At 32.2% G+C, this 15,676-nt stretch overlaps 2 protein-coding genes across 2 annotated transcripts; one reads left to right on the top strand and one right to left on the bottom strand.

Annotated features, from left to right (window-relative positions):
- Positions 1-348: 348 nt before the first annotated feature.
- Positions 349-9,572, bottom strand: LOC132715095 (uncharacterized). The gene is made up of 9 exons (XM_060698073.1): positions 9,283-9,572; positions 5,969-6,007; positions 5,083-5,175; positions 4,585-4,690; positions 3,596-3,637; positions 2,843-2,952; positions 2,059-2,218; positions 1,560-1,700; positions 349-437 (listed from the first exon to the last, which is right to left on the bottom strand). Exons 1-9 carry the CDS (start codon positions 9,292-9,294, stop codon positions 349-351), a joined length of 792 nt encoding a protein of 263 aa, XP_060554056.1. The 5' UTR covers positions 9,295-9,572.
- Positions 9,573-11,665: 2,093 nt separating this feature from the next.
- Positions 11,666-14,225, top strand: LOC132715094 (uncharacterized). Its single transcript, XM_060698072.1, has 3 exons — positions 11,666-11,929; positions 13,037-13,489; positions 13,557-14,225. Exons 1-3 carry the CDS (start codon positions 11,830-11,832, stop codon positions 14,168-14,170), a joined length of 1,167 nt encoding a protein of 388 aa, XP_060554055.1. The 5' UTR covers positions 11,666-11,829; the 3' UTR covers positions 14,171-14,225.
- The last annotated feature ends 1,451 nt before the right edge of the window (positions 14,226-15,676 follow it).

The following is a 15,676-nucleotide window of genomic DNA, read 5'->3' as shown; positions in this document are numbered from 1 at the left end:
TTAGATTACTAGTCCGTAGCGTTAATCACGTTAAAATATATTTTTTTTTACCAAAAACTGTTTCGCATAGAAATGATATTTGTTTTTTCTTATTTCTTTAGTCATAAAAAATCATTGTGATATTTGCCTGGGAAATTTAAAAAACACACTACGAAAAACCCAAAGTAAAATGTAATAAACATACACATTTACAAAAGTAAAAAGTAAAATTAAAAAAAAAGGGATGAAAAATGATGCATACCGTTTCATTTTCTTTTAAAAACAAGAAAAACAAAACTCTTTTTCTCTAAAGACGTCACTTTCCCTCCATTAATGTACGTTTAAGGGAAAATTTGGGTTTCCCCTTTATCAAAAAAAAACTTTACCAGATATTATGGCATTACATTTAATGCTGTATCCATCTTTGTTAGAGTATGTCGTTGTGCAAGTACGAGTACCTGAAATAAAGAGAAACAATGTAGATGTTTACCCTTTTCCACGCACAATATAGTAAACGGACTTGTCCATCTTTCAACCTGGGCAAAACCATTCATCACATACAGTATAGGCAAAATTTAATAATATTTACTGACTTAATAGCGAACAATACAGACGGTGCCCACCGGCCGATCTTAGTCTTGTCGCACAGGCAGAATCTGTTGCCGCCGGCAAGCTCAACATTACCTAACCTAACTTTGAAATTAACAGTAACAAACAATCTGATGTCAGCAGGGTTAAGGTTAAAACAATTCTTGTTTTAACTTTAATACATTTTGTACTTGTTTTAAAGTTTAATGGTTGGTAATTTCTTAAAGAGGCAAAATATTGCAAAACATTTTTTGATGAGATTTAACGTTTTGGTAAATCATTGCAATGAAATTTAAATTGTTATCAACATTATAAAATGTCAGAATTATTATGTTTAATGAGTTAGAGGGGGTTTCAGGGAACTTAAGTGTTTAAATTCCATAATTCAAATAATTCATTTGTATAGGTCTTTTCACAAATTCATAACAATTTATCAAAACGAAGAACACGTACTGTTTCATGAAATACTTTTTACATAAAGTTTACAAATTATTTTATTGTCAAAAAATGTCGCATTTGAATATATTTTAAGGTATCGGCATTTATGAGCAGTCTTATTTGATACAGTGTAACTTGTGAAAACTGAACACCTTTGTGACTAGCCAAAAAGTTTGGAATTTGGAAGTTTCCATAATTCAGAAGTTTAGAATTATCTGAACAAGAAGTAACATTAAACATTCACTTAGATAAGTTGTTTTAGTGCATCCGCGCAGTCTGATCAGGATCCATGCTGTTCGCTTACCAAGTCTATTACAAGTAGAGAAACTGATAGCGAACAGCATGGATCCTGATCAGACTGCGCGGATGCGCAGGCTGGTCTGGATCCATGCTGGTCACAAACCCATTATGTTGGTTTTGTCGTGACACGGCTCAAATTTATAAATGGCTGAATTTGATGATTCTTTATTAGATTATTATATTTCATTATCATCTGTAACTGATTTGGTGAAGTTCAGGAATTCGGAAGTTACACACTATTTTCTATACACTACCTGCTATATCTTTTCCTTCTCCAAGAAATTTTATTACATGATTAGAACAGTCTTGTGTATATTCACAGGTCAGGTTGAAGAAATTTGAATTATTTCCGACAAAAATCTGCCTGAGTGAAGTTGTAAGAGACGAGCTTGGAACTGAAAATATAGAATAATTTTATTATGTTTTATCAACTTGTAATAGTTGTTTATATAATAATATGGTCATTATCTACTCACCTTTGCTATATGTGTTCATAAGCATTTGTACTAACTTAAATCTAAGACTTAAAATACCTTTTAGTTTTTGTCTCATCTTAAATATCAAATTGTGTAAAAGCAATTTACGTGCGTACTTTACGAATTTATAATACATATATGCTTGAACTACCATAACAAAAAGCATTTCTGTATCCTGATAATTCTGAGTTTAGCGAAAGATTACTCCACGAAACGACTTATATATACATGTAAATTTACCTTAAATAATAAAACTACACAAAGTTCAGCAACATACCTATAACGTTAACTCTAACCGTCTTTGTAAACTTTACTTTCTTCTTGTCAAGAAACCGGAGTTCAACTTTTCCATCTGAGCTACAAGTTGTCACATTATTTGCTGTACATGTAACATTCTTTTCATCAACAGATTTAAGACATTGAAAATCAGACGTTTTCTGAAATGACATCAATTTCAAGTAATAAGTAAATGATTCAATTGGGGCTTCCGTTGCCGAGTGGTGCAAGGTCGTTGACTTTAAAACACTTGCCACTCACCGCTGTGGGTTCGATTCCGGGCAGGAACTTGAGATCTTTCATGTGAGAAAGTTATCCAGCTACCTTACGGAACGTCGTTGGTTCTACTCTGGTGTCCGTTTGTACCTGAAATAATGCACGGAATGGCACCTGAGGAGCAGGCTAAATCAAACCGAGCCTGCAACATTTTCAATTTTGTCGTTTTGGACTTTCTTTAGGAATTCCTATTTCCTATATTTCCTCCTTCAGTAGAGCTGGAAAGTCGCCACATTACATAATTATACTGTGTTGGTGCGATGTCAACCCCAACCAAATAATAAAAAAATAAAAATAAAAAAGGATTACATTTTTGAAACGGGCTATGCCATATACTTACTTTGCATGAATATGCGAGCGAGATTTAGATGATGATAACTGATTAAATGAAAAAGAAAGTGAGAAACTAAAATTAAGTTGAAAACGTTTTTTAAAGTTAGTGTTTTTATTGCTACGAGTAACGATTAAGTATTTTAGAGACACTAGTTTATTGAGATGACGACACTTACTGCACCAGCAACGTTCTTATAAATGGCCACAACTTCTTCAGTGATGATTTCCAAAAAACTACATTTTATGACAATTGTATCTCCTAGTTCTACGGAGATACCGTGACACTCTGTAAAGCAAGAAGAAAATAAAAAATATAAATATTTGATGAAATGTACTAGATGCTTAAACCATGTTTTACAATAAATTATGTGAGGCCTAATTGGTTCGAAGATTGATTAAAGAAATACCTATTTTTTCTTTTGAAATTTATCTAAATATTGTGACATAATGCAAAAACAATTAAGGTTCGGTGAAATAAATGGAAAAACACATATCTTGTATCGATTTGATGAACATGTCCTTTTTTATCCAAAAACATGTAATTACAAACACAAACCATATAAAAAATACTATGCTATGCTTAAAAAATGTTGCCAGATTAGCCCTAAGACTACCTCATGTTTTAAACTCTTCACCTGTTCGATTGGCCTTATCTTTTGGCTATCAGTATAGACATCAGTCGACTTTTCCGTACAGTCTGGGCTGGGATTTTACTTTTGGTAGGTTAGTCTTTAATTTTGATATTGATATTTGAAAACCCTTAATCTGGGAATGAACTGTTCCAAACTCATAGCAGGGCAAACCCATTACATATTTCTGCAGGATGGAGGGTAAACAGAGAGTCGTCATCCATTTGAGTATATTCACAGTCCGGAAAGGAAGTTTGAAATTAATACATTTATTTAAAAAATAAAAAGAAGTATACCCACCTTCTATTGGTTTCTTGTCATGTGTTACATTGCCACGTAAATCTGAATAAAGTGATATTGTATATGGGAAATAACAATATGGGAAATAACAATAGTACACAAAAATGTATATCAAATTACAAAATTTGGTTCCAAGTCACTCTGTAATAATCTTGTTTTAAAAGTCAAAAAATAAATAATTTTCACGTTTATTTGAGCAAAAGTATAAAAATTTAAGAAATGTAATGATCGAGTACGTGGCTCAGATGTTACACAATTTGACAAAAATTCTAGGAACACACTCTACTAAAACTAAAATTACATACAGTATTTAAAATGACACCGTACTGTAAACTAATGTCTGATATATGGGATATCAAGTGGTATTTTACATATCATGCTTGAATATCAACAGAAATGTTGATATTGTATGACTAAATATCTAGGGATCAGACTCTAAAAACTATGTTAATAATAGTCCTTAAAATGTCACCTTTAATGTTTGACATTTACACACTGAGTCTGCGCTATAGCACCGTGTCACTTATGTTGTCGTCAATTACACGTGTATAAGTAACCCCTTTTTAAAACGTATAAATTTAAGAAATAAGTTCTTTGCAAAATGATATATCGATTGATTAAATTGAACAGTCTGTTTTATTGTAAAAAAGTATAGACAAGAAACGAGACAAACACAATCAATAATTGAGCCGCGTCATGACAAAACCAACATAATGGGTTTGCGACCAGCATGGATCCAGACCAGCCTGCGCATCCGCGCAGTCTGATCAGGATCCATGCTGTTCGCTTACAAACCCTATTACAAGTACAGAAACTGATAGCGAACAGCATGCATCCTGATCAGACTGCGCGGATGTGCAGGCTGGTCCGGATCCATGCTGATCGCAAACCCATTATGTTGGTTTTGTCATGACGCGGCTCAATTAAGTAAGTACTTTATAATTTTTTTTATTTTGGAAGGATTTAAATAAAATCTATGAGTGACTCACCATCGACTGAGGTTTTATCCCGGAAGTAGTAAACAACAACAACAACTGCAGCAATTAGTGCCAAGACAGCTATTAGAAGACAAAAACACTTTGGTAAGAAGTAGACCTGTATGATATATAAAAAATAAATTTCATGTTAATATTTATTATGTGTAGATTTTACACTGAATGCATAGTTAAATTAACAATTAATGAATTGTTATACATACACTGAGCATTTAATAAATTGGTATATGTGCATTGAGCAACTAATGAATTAGTATAATGCACTGCCCACTAAATGAATTGTTATACATGCACTGAACATTTAAAGAATTAGTGTATCTAATAATAGTTTAGTATAATTGCACTGAACACATGATTTCCTTCATGTATCGATACATATCAATTAAATAAACAATGTTGTCATATAAACAATCAAATTGCCATAATTATAATAATACCGATTTTAGTTTTATTTACTCTCTCACTCGCTCTAATTGAGGTTACTAATGTTACCCTTTTCTCTTTTTCTGGATGTTTGTCAACTTCAACATGAACATCTTCTGTTTTAGTTTCGTTTGTTCTTTCTTGCATCTCCTGATCTTCTTGCTGTTGAAAAAAGTAACAAACAAAACATACTATATAAAGACTTTGCTATGAATGTTACATGTACTAAAAATATATATATTGACATGGTACGAATGGAATAAGATACTTAGTATATAATGTTTTACATATGAATGCTGCTGTGGTCACATATTTTGCTATGTTTTTTTCACATGACGTCACTTGATTATCAATGCCTTTCACCATGCCTGGCCCAATGTTTAATAAGGCTGTAAACAATACTTGATATGTCACTCACTCTAAGTTATCTTCCCTGTTTTATCTATTTTAAAATTTCATCTTTCCTTAAATCCTGTTTTTATCCTTCTTCGTCCTCAGCAGGGATTTGTCTTACCGTAATGTATGATATAATAGCTTGAAAGTTCTATAAAACTTTCAGGTTGTTTTTCGCTATGGACCTTTTATCTATTTTGCAGCGGTGTACGAGTTCAATAGAATCAGTATTGTACGCAACAATGCACAATGAACTCTTTATTTCACACCACATCGGAGAATCACATTAAATCAAAGAAAACACCCAAAATGAAAAATGAAAACAAGGCTACAAAAAGTACGATATGGATTTGATAACGATTTTTTTGAACTCGGAAAATGAATTATTGCATACGGATTATGCACAAAGACGTTAAATTGATGAAATTGGATCAAAAATTGATTTAAATTGGAACATCACGTGGTGCAAATGCTTAAAGTTTATTTGTTACATGTCATTAGGTGTGGGTTGCAGATTTTGTGATTTATTCAAGCGTATCATTTATGTAATAGTAACACTTACCTCATTATGCTGACGAATTCTTTCTCTTTGTGTAACAGCCTGAATAATTGTAAACAAAGATAGAAAATTTTTTTTTTTAAGACGTGAACAAATTCAAATTGTCACAAAATACATGCATTCGGATAAAATCAAACAGATGTAAACAGAAGTCATGTATGTATGTATGTATGTATGTATGTGTGTGTGTGTGTGTGTGTGTGTGTGTGTGTGTGCGTGCGTGCGTGCGTGTGTGTGTGTGTGCGTGTGTTGGTGTGTGCGTGTGTGCGTGCGTGCGTGTGTGTATGTCATATAAGCTACTAGGAAGAAGCGCAATAATACATTAACTTTCACACAGTCTTATAAAAGGTTAAAAATGAAGATTTTTTTATTTCTTTTATAAGAAAATATAAAATTCATTATTTTGATATCAATCTTCGTACTTCGTACTAAATTGTAATTTCATCAAAAACACTATAGTCAAATAACTAAATACTCATACTGTCCAGAGCCAGACATACTTTTTACACACGTGTTTTATTTTCAGATTCCAACCGAAAGACTAAGTAAATATTATGACCATGTATATACAGGCAAAACGATCGTTTCTAAAAATATTTCAAGTAAAAAGATGGGTTAAATTTATATTCGGTAAGGAATAAAGTTGTATTGTTGACTTTTCAGTTAACTCTATCAGCATTTATTTATTGCGTTAATTAAACAGTACAACACATAAATAATATCATATTTTGAGCCCGTGATGGTGGTTAGTGAAATATTATAACTTTTCATGTACAAAAAATGGTTAGGAATTCATAATGGATTAAGAGCATAACAGAAGAAAGTTGCACTGAATGTGCAGCCATGTGCAGTTATGTGTCATAAAGGTAGCAAAATGTATACAAAGTAGTATTTTGACTTCCATGCAAAATACTCAATCACTATGACTATACCTATTGCCAACAGAGCGAAAGAATTAAGTAAAAATTAAAAGTTTTTGAGAAATAAAACTGATATTATTTCTGAGGCATAATGGGCCTCTAAACCAATCTCGGTAACGTCTTAGGGTGCCGTTTTACAAGAAATATAGAAATTACCCTATACTAACTTTTCATGTAGAAATAAGCATTGTAAGGGTCCGTAACAATATAAGAAGGGAACAATAATAAAATATGTTTAACGTCAGTACATCAGCACTTACATGAATTATATTGCATTTTATATACATGTAGGCTATATACTGATTTGTACGTTAACAAGTTCAACCATTATGGTATTTGATACATACACATTGTATTAGTCTTTCATTAAAGGCGACATTAGCATACAAATAAAACAATTGAATAAAACACCGTTAATACCAAGATTTCAGCAAGATAATAAACAAGGAAGCGTTGTTTTAAATCATTTCGGCACAAACAAAAGAATCAAGTACACTCTAGCCAAAATATCAGATATTCATTGACACGTAGACATGCATTATCCTATTTTTCCTTATATACATAATCTATCTATGACTCAATCGTTTCTTCCGTTTACTTTCTGTAAGGTGCAGTTTTCCTTCCACACCTAGCTTTTTTATTTCGTGTAAATTAATAATGATAATATTATAGTAGTTGATTCGTCCCAGATGGGACAATGGTTCTTTTACATGCCCGGTGAAGCTAGAGCACCGTTACATGACTTCGTATTTTTTAAGGTTTCATCCGATACTAAACATTCATTATCGGAATAGAACACCAATTACTATCACATGTATCATTATCATTATCATTTCTATTATTATAAACTCATTTTGAGAATTTCACATTGCTTATCAATATTAAATACCTTTTTTTATTTAACATTTTTTCTTAAAACTTATTCACTGTACATCATCATTATCCTCACATTTCAAAATTCTCATTAGATTTAAAGTTTCCTTTCTATCACTATCAGTTTTATGCATTATATAGTTATGACAACGCATTATAAACTTGATGTAAAAGAATTCACTGATTCTAATTTATCTATCTTTGGGTGTTGCCACCCCTATAGCCAGGAATTGTGCATGTCGGAAAATGTTAGTAAGTGGTGTGAGAGAAAGTTAAAACCTGAAAAATGCATATAATTAAGACAGTTATAGACTTTTAAGAACTTCATAAGGAAATGTAAAAAAGTGTGAACTTGTGGTGTTCTGATTTGACTTAGAAGGAGGGTGCATATATCTAGTAAGCATTGATGGAGTTGGAATGTTGGATGGAAAGCAACTGGCTACAAGGTTGTGGTAGATTTTGAAAAAAAAAACACAACATAATTAATCTAAAGTCTAGCCAATGATGCTCGAGAGAATGATTATTACCATTGACAATGGGAGAATTATCGTGCTTTAGTATTTTCTGTATGTATTGAGTGCAACAATAATATTTGAAGCACTGTCACGCCCTTTCGGGATCTTTCGGATAGAGCACCACAAGGTGCACTTTTCTTAGGTGTTGCCGTATAGGGCTCCCGGGAGATCTCTATTGATTAGTGCTCGAGGGGCTGCCAGATAGAGATCCTCAGTTACCTGATAGAAATAAACTTTATTCTTTTGATGATTATAATGATGATGATGACGACGCCGACGACAGATTCACTGTGTACACAAACATATGACGACACGAAATAAGTTGCGATTCAACATATTTTATATTCGGCCTCCAACAAATTACTGTTTGCCTGTGTCAAAATGTCATTCTCACTGTTTTTCTTACGTTCTTTCTTACCGTCTGTCTCTCTTTCCATCTACCAAACTCTCTATCTGTATTTTCTCTTTGTCTTGTCTGTCCGTCTGTTTTCAGTAGTTAAAATTCTATATGAAATATGATACATTCTTTAAAATTTATCATGTGTACCGCCTACTGTTTTGATAAGAATGAGTCAAAATAATTTTATTTGGAGTTTGATCAATATAAAAAAAAACAACAACAAACAATTAAGGTGATTCCTTTAAATAAGCAAAAAGAACAATCTGACATGTGGAAACGGCACACGAAGAATTGCCTAATATTCATTCTATCTATGTTTTCTATCGTCAAAAAATCGTTGCCATCCTCCTTAATATCATCATTTTCCTTTCCATAACGAGAGCTCTTTTCGACGTTGTGCATCCTTTATGCCCAGTTTATGGTATGGTGTGCAATTTGCCCGACAGAGCTCTACTCTGGTGCTCAATTCGAAAGGATCTCTAAAAGGTATGTGACAAAGCATGTATCAAGTTTACAGCATCTTAAACTGAATTTTAAAATACCAACAGAAGAAAGTAAATTTTAAAGAGAAAAAATATATTAAGTTAAATTAAATCAACATTAACTTACCAATGGATTCATGTTGGTTTATCCTTTTACAACAATTATCAAGAGTTTTCAGCTTTCTTCAAACACGAACCCTATTTCTAAACTATTCAAAAGCACAAATACATATTCCAAACTTCTTAAATTTTAAACTGAGTTTTAAATATCTTACATAACTTTAATACAGGTTCCGGATGGTCTCCAAGTGTGATATTGTTATTTATAAATATTGTCCTACCACTTCTGTAAGGTACTTTAAACGATTGAATTTCATGTTAAGTTGTACAAATATTTAACATCTAGATGAAATCTATATAGATATTGAAGTACATGTAGTATAAAGGCAATCTCTGGGCCGAAACATATAGTTCCGCTTTGTTAGCTTCTTCTTTAAAAAGGAAGTAAAATAACGCGAGCTTCAGACGGATTTAGATTATCCCTTTATGCCTAACAAGGATAATAATTTGACTTTCCCAGTACTTGGAAATGCTTTTATTGTTTCTGTTTATGGTTTAAACATAATTGCACTGACAAAGATCAGAATACTTCAATTATATTAATAGTACGTCTTTGTTCAAATCCATTAATCGAAGGTCTTTTTTTAATTTTGTCTTCTTTTTTAATGATATGTATTGATTTCTCTTTACTTTCATTCATATTATTATTTACTTTTTATTCTATTTTTTACCATATTTCGTACAAGTGAATCGATGATCTAAAGAAGAGTTATATATAGCGAGCACTGTCGGAATAATAATTATGTAAATAATAAATACAGGGGAAGTGATCGATGTCAATATACAGTACTTGTACACGGTTTACCTGTAAAATAAATTCATAACCAAATTTTTTAAGTAAAACATGTATTACATTTAAACATTTTATGACAGTGCATTGTTTTGAACTAACAAAACAGTTATATTATAAAGAAAACTAAATATTTTACATTTCAAAAGAAATTATAATGATGATGATGAATGTACCATGACGTGGACTGCACTCATATGCTGCTGCTGATGATGATTATCATCGTCATTACCAACAACTTTATCTCTATCTTTTACCATCATCATCATTATTATCTTATTATTATTATTGCCTTTAACTTCATTTTTTTATCAAAAGCATAATCATCATAATCACCATCATCAACATCATTATTGCCTTTTACTTCATTTTTTTTTCAAAAGCATAATCATCATAATCACCAGCAGCAGCAGCAGCAGCAGCAGCAGCAGCAGCAGCAGCAGCAGCAGCAGATTGTTTTGAGACTGAAGCTATAACAATGTTAGAAGCAAATGAACTGTTGTCAGTTCGAGTTAATATTCACAAATATTAAGATGGTTTTAGATGTTTTATCAAAGTAATTTTTTATATTGTTGATTTATTTTGTCTTTCCATTTCTTGTTTTTCTTTTTTTCTGTCATCTAAATACCAAGACTGAGATACAAGGGTAATTGATTTATATTTATTAACTATTATCTGCACTTATCTTGTAATAATATCTTGGTAACAGTTGGTTATATATAGATCGGATGTGAGAAAGGGGCATACAACGAAACTACTTAGTTTTATATGGATACCTAACGGTGAAAAATAAAATATTATTATTCTCAAATCTAGACGAAGTTTATGAGATGATAATAATGAATTTGAATGTATCTTTAAATGTAACGACTTTACATTTGGAGCTGATAATGCTTATAATCTTGTAGAACCAACCGCCAAAGTATCATCGTTATACTTTATCACGTGGCTCTGCATCCATCTGTTGCACAGAGGATTATCCGCTCATTGATTAGACGACATGTTCAGAAAAACGAGGAATGTCACAAATTTAACGATAATATTCTAATATTCAGTTAGAATTTGTCGCATAAAGGCTATAGAAAATGCTTTTTTCTTTCTTATTTATATAACTTTGTTTGAATTTCGGTCCGATATGAACAAACAACGTATTTTAGTTCAGTTAAATCAAAAATTTACTTTATCCATACTTTTCACAATTGATACTAAATTATTAAGAAGGCCTATCTGCTCCTGATAGAAAATAAACACATACACGGACTGGATAGTTGCAGAAAATATACACGTACACGGACTGGATAGTTGAAGAAAATAAACACGTACACGGACTGGATAGTTGAAGAAAATAAACACGTACACGGACTGGATAGTTGAAGAAAATAAACACGTACTGTACACGGACTGGAAAGCTGAAGAAAATAAACACGAAAAACTGCATAGTTGAATGTTTTACATAAAGAAAAGAATGAAAAACTGGTCATTTACCTGAAACATGTTAACAATGCCATTGAAAATGCTCATTGCGCATGCGCCAACAATTCAAAACTTTTTAATCGCCCCTCTCTGATGAAAATTTTTGTGAGTTTACGTAAACAATAACCTGTTTTGTCCAGATAATACTTACACGTACATACTAAATATTACACAAAGTGAGATATAAATAATATAAGTTATAAAAAGGAATTTGACAAAACAGTATAAGATTTATTATTACACTATCCAAATTTCTCTATTGGAACTTATCTTATTACAACACAAATAACAATGATATTACGGACTAGAATATCTTTTATTTTTACTTTTATGTTTTGTTTTGACACAATACAGATGAAGCCTCAAGAAGACAAAAATGGTGATCAGCAAGGTACCTTGTGTTTTCATGTTTTTTGTTTACTTCATTTCATTATTGAATAAAACAAATTAAGAACGAATTTACAATGAAAATATTAGCTAATTTTACACGATGCCCCCACATTCCAATGTTTTCTAAGGCGATCGCTTGAACATACGAGTATCTACATTATTATTATGAAATGTATTACAGACAGTAATAGGGGTCGTGGGAGATGTTGTATATATAATTTGACTCATGAATTACTCATGAATAGACCAAATGAAATCGAGTCTGCAGTTTTCATAAAACATTGTTGTTTCCGAGGGATCACCCCTTTTCCGGGTTTTTGTTTACTTCCAATTAAATTTTAGGAAAGACGTAACTTCAATATTTTATTCATGTTCCATGCGTATGATAGAAAAACTGACAAGAAACAACTTTACTTTAATTATTTCTACTCGTTCGATAAAAATATTTCCCAAATTTATTGCATTTCTGTAAGTCACTTTTATCACAGACGCTTGTGGTATGGATTTCCAAATACCTTAAAATCCAGAAGAATTGTACTCGTATGTTTGTTAATCCAAGCACATACACTTAATCGCCTATATACAATAAAACCCATAATACCGGTATACGCTTTGTTGAGTAAAAAAAAACAACAACAAAAACAACAACAACAACAATAAACAAAATAATAACAACGCACGCACGCAACTAATATTTCAACGTCTGTAATATTATGGATTTTGAAATATGTTTTTTCTTTAAAACAGTGTATAATAGATAAACGAAATTGTGGTGTAGTTTACATGTATGTCGTTGATTGCACAGGAGGTGATTACGAAAACGTTAAATTTCTTTTATCATTGTCAATATTAGCATTACTAGTATTCAGCGTTTAAATTTTGTTATGCGATAACAGGGTCTTTCAAATAGAAAGACCCTGGTGATGAGTATACTTGAACAACGCTGGTTATATATATATAACTTGCCAGAATGATGATCCATTTGCGTGCACTCACAACAAACTCGTTTAAGCCAATGGTAAAAAAACATTGCCTCATTGCAATTTATATTAAACAACAAAATGTTTAACAAATTATTGTATCAGAGATGTACATTTATATATTTTAGGACCTTGTGTTGGAATGGATTGTTTACATGGTGTCTTAATGCACAATGACGAAACGCAAGGAGAAAAGCACGTTGCTGAAGACCAGTATCTAAGGTTTAAAGGTGTACTTGACACTGAAAAAGAACGAGATGGTCCTCTTGATGCAGAAGCTCAACTGCACGGCATACTTATGCACGGAGATAGCACTTCAAAAGATCATCATTTAGTGAATGAAGCAGTTCTTCCTGAAACAAAAGTAAATGTTGCACCAAAGGATTTGTCTGAAGTTATACATGAAGGAATGCATGGGGGAGAAGGTGCACATGCAAAACATGATTGGAACAAGGAAACATCAGATCAGGGCGGCTTTAAAGGGCCAGTTGATGGTGAAAAATTTATGCACAATGTTTTAATGCATGGGATATTAATTATTGAGCATAAAGAAGTAGTCCGGAACACACACCGTGTTGAAGGTGTGATAAAAGTAAAAAAACCAGGGTCCACAAGATGCTGAAAACACAATTCCATGGTTGTTAATAGCATTGGTGATTCTGAAGGTGGCACGGAGCACAAAACACCAAGGGACAGGAGCAGTCAACAATGTTCTGAAGAAAAATATTGGACCAAATAATGACCTGCATGGGATTCTCATGCATGGGGATTCTAACGTTGGTCATGATCATTCTCACGAAGACTCAAAAGCTACGCATGATGTTTTTAGTGATATATCTCAAATAAAAGACCTTGGTTTAGATGAAAGCCTACTTAAAATGATAGATATCGACAAACTCATTGAGAAAGATAGACAAGAATATGCTAATTGGATAATAAATAATCCACAATTTCAAGACGAGACACTGATGGGGTCAACAATAGCGAGTGTATCGGATACCATTCTCACTGACATAGAATTAATGAAAAAGCGGTACCTTGCAAAAAATAACGAACAAGGGATTGGTAAAACAAAATCAGTGCAAAAACAAGATGATTATCCCTTCACAGCAGAAGACGCAAAAGCAGTATACGATGAAACCATGCATGCTTTAGATGGGGAGGATGCAAGACACGAACTTGAACTCTTAGGAAGCACAGAACCTATCAATGCAAGACATAGAGCTAAACTGGAATTACTTAAATCAAAGCTTGAAAAATAAATGTAATAAGTAAAGAAATCTGTGCTTTTTTACCTGTATAATTATTTGATGCAAGTAAAGTGCAATGATATTGAACATATCATGATCGTAATTTATGACTTATCCCAACAGAATAAAAACCATAGTGTTAACAAAACGGCCATAAATAGATATTGTCAAAAAATAAAGTATAGAAACGAATAGGGGAATGATGTACTTGCTATGTTAGGGATAAAAAATGTACCAACTTATTTGCGAATATTCTCTGATATACATATTAAAAACAGTAATCTAGACATTCAAAATAAACTGATAATATAAGACGGAACACGTTCTTTAAATAGATCCTTTCAATGAAACTTGGCCATTTATATGTAAGCTAAATTTTAATGTAGAGAACCACGGAATGCCTAAAGAATGCTCAAAGCGCAAACTTGGAATGACGGAAGTGGTAATTGCAAGCTACCACCTTCACTCTTACATACAAACATGTATTTCTAGTTATATAATGAACCAATATACTGGCATTGTTATTTTCTTTGAATCGTCTATAAGTCTATAAGTTTACAGTGTGTAAATGTTAACTAGTTAATTGTTAGAAATCGAAAAGTAAGCATCTTATATTAAATGATGTATCATTTTTGCAACATACTAAAAACAACAACAACAACAACACACTCCAACCCCTAAGAAAAGAAAAAAAAACATTGATTCCACACTTACCAAACTTGTCTGATCTCACTATAACTATATACAGTGTTCTAATACCTTAACCGTGACCCATTATCAACTTTGAAGGTTTTTAAGATGAAAACTTGCCTTGTTCGAGTGTACTGACGCGCAGACTGACCTGTCTGAGGCTGTCTCTACACTGGTGACAAAGGATATTCTCTTTCAGTACCAGAAGGTCAATGGTTAATAAAATTCCATTATATTTCAGGGTGTCTGACATCTTTACCATAGAGGAAAGTACACCTCTTGAAGCAGCCATGATTTGAAGAACGAACAAAATATTCACAATCAATGTCTTGAGATGAAAGTTTATTAATAAACGCGTGAATTGTGACAGTCTGATAAAAACTAACAATCCCTATTTTGTTAAACCTAATTATAAATCTTTCCACCGAACGTGTCTGTGCTTTCAAGATATTAAGTCTATTGTCAAAAAGAATGTCATGTTCAACGTAAAGTATCTATAACTCAAAGACAATAATTTACCTTTTATACATATTATGCTTTAATTAATAGTAGCAATGCTACAGTATATTGGAAGAAGAAGAAGAGGAATGCTTTTATAAGATAGAAAAGACCAGCTGATTGTAAGGATGCCTGATAGATTTTTGTAATAAATAATGCACGTAAAATGAGCAATTATAAATTACTATAGCATTTTTTGCAATATCTATGCTTAATTTGAGGTACAAATGTATAAGTTTAACACGGTCTGCTTTTGACACTTTTACAAAAATGGTACTTTTTGACTAACGCAACGTTTTGTGCTTTTTTTCTGTAACGTCGAAATCGAAA

This window comes from Ruditapes philippinarum, unplaced genomic scaffold (genome assembly GCF_026571515.1).
Source record: "Ruditapes philippinarum isolate M1 unplaced genomic scaffold, ASM2657151v2 ctg577_1_1_1_1, whole genome shotgun sequence".
NCBI classification, from domain to species: Eukaryota; Metazoa; Mollusca; class Bivalvia; order Venerida; family Veneridae; genus Ruditapes; species Ruditapes philippinarum.
Note: the sequence above shows the minus strand (reverse complement) of the source record. Positions and strands in the feature narration are given on the sequence as shown.

Excerpts from the sequence above, each read along its gene's own strand:
- LOC132715094 (XM_060698072.1), top strand. The coding sequence starts at position 11,830 with ATGATATTACGGACTAGAATATCTTTTATTTTTACTTTTATGTTTTGT. Across the intron at positions 11,930-13,036 it reads CAAAAATGGTGATCAGCAAG|GACCTTGTGTTGGAATGGAT; the intron begins GTACCTTGTGTT and ends TATATATTTTAG. Across the intron at positions 13,490-13,556 it reads GAACACACACCGTGTTGAAG|CATTGGTGATTCTGAAGGTG; the intron begins GTGTGATAAAAG and ends GGTTGTTAATAG.
- LOC132715095 (XM_060698073.1), bottom strand. Across the intron at positions 4,691-5,082 it reads ATCCAGAAAAAGAGAAAAGG|GTCTACTTCTTACCAAAGTG; the intron begins GTAACATTAGTA and ends TATATCATACAG. Across the intron at positions 3,638-4,584 it reads GGATAAAACCTCAGTCGATG|ATTTACGTGGCAATGTAACA; the intron begins GTGAGTCACTCA and ends CACTTTATTCAG.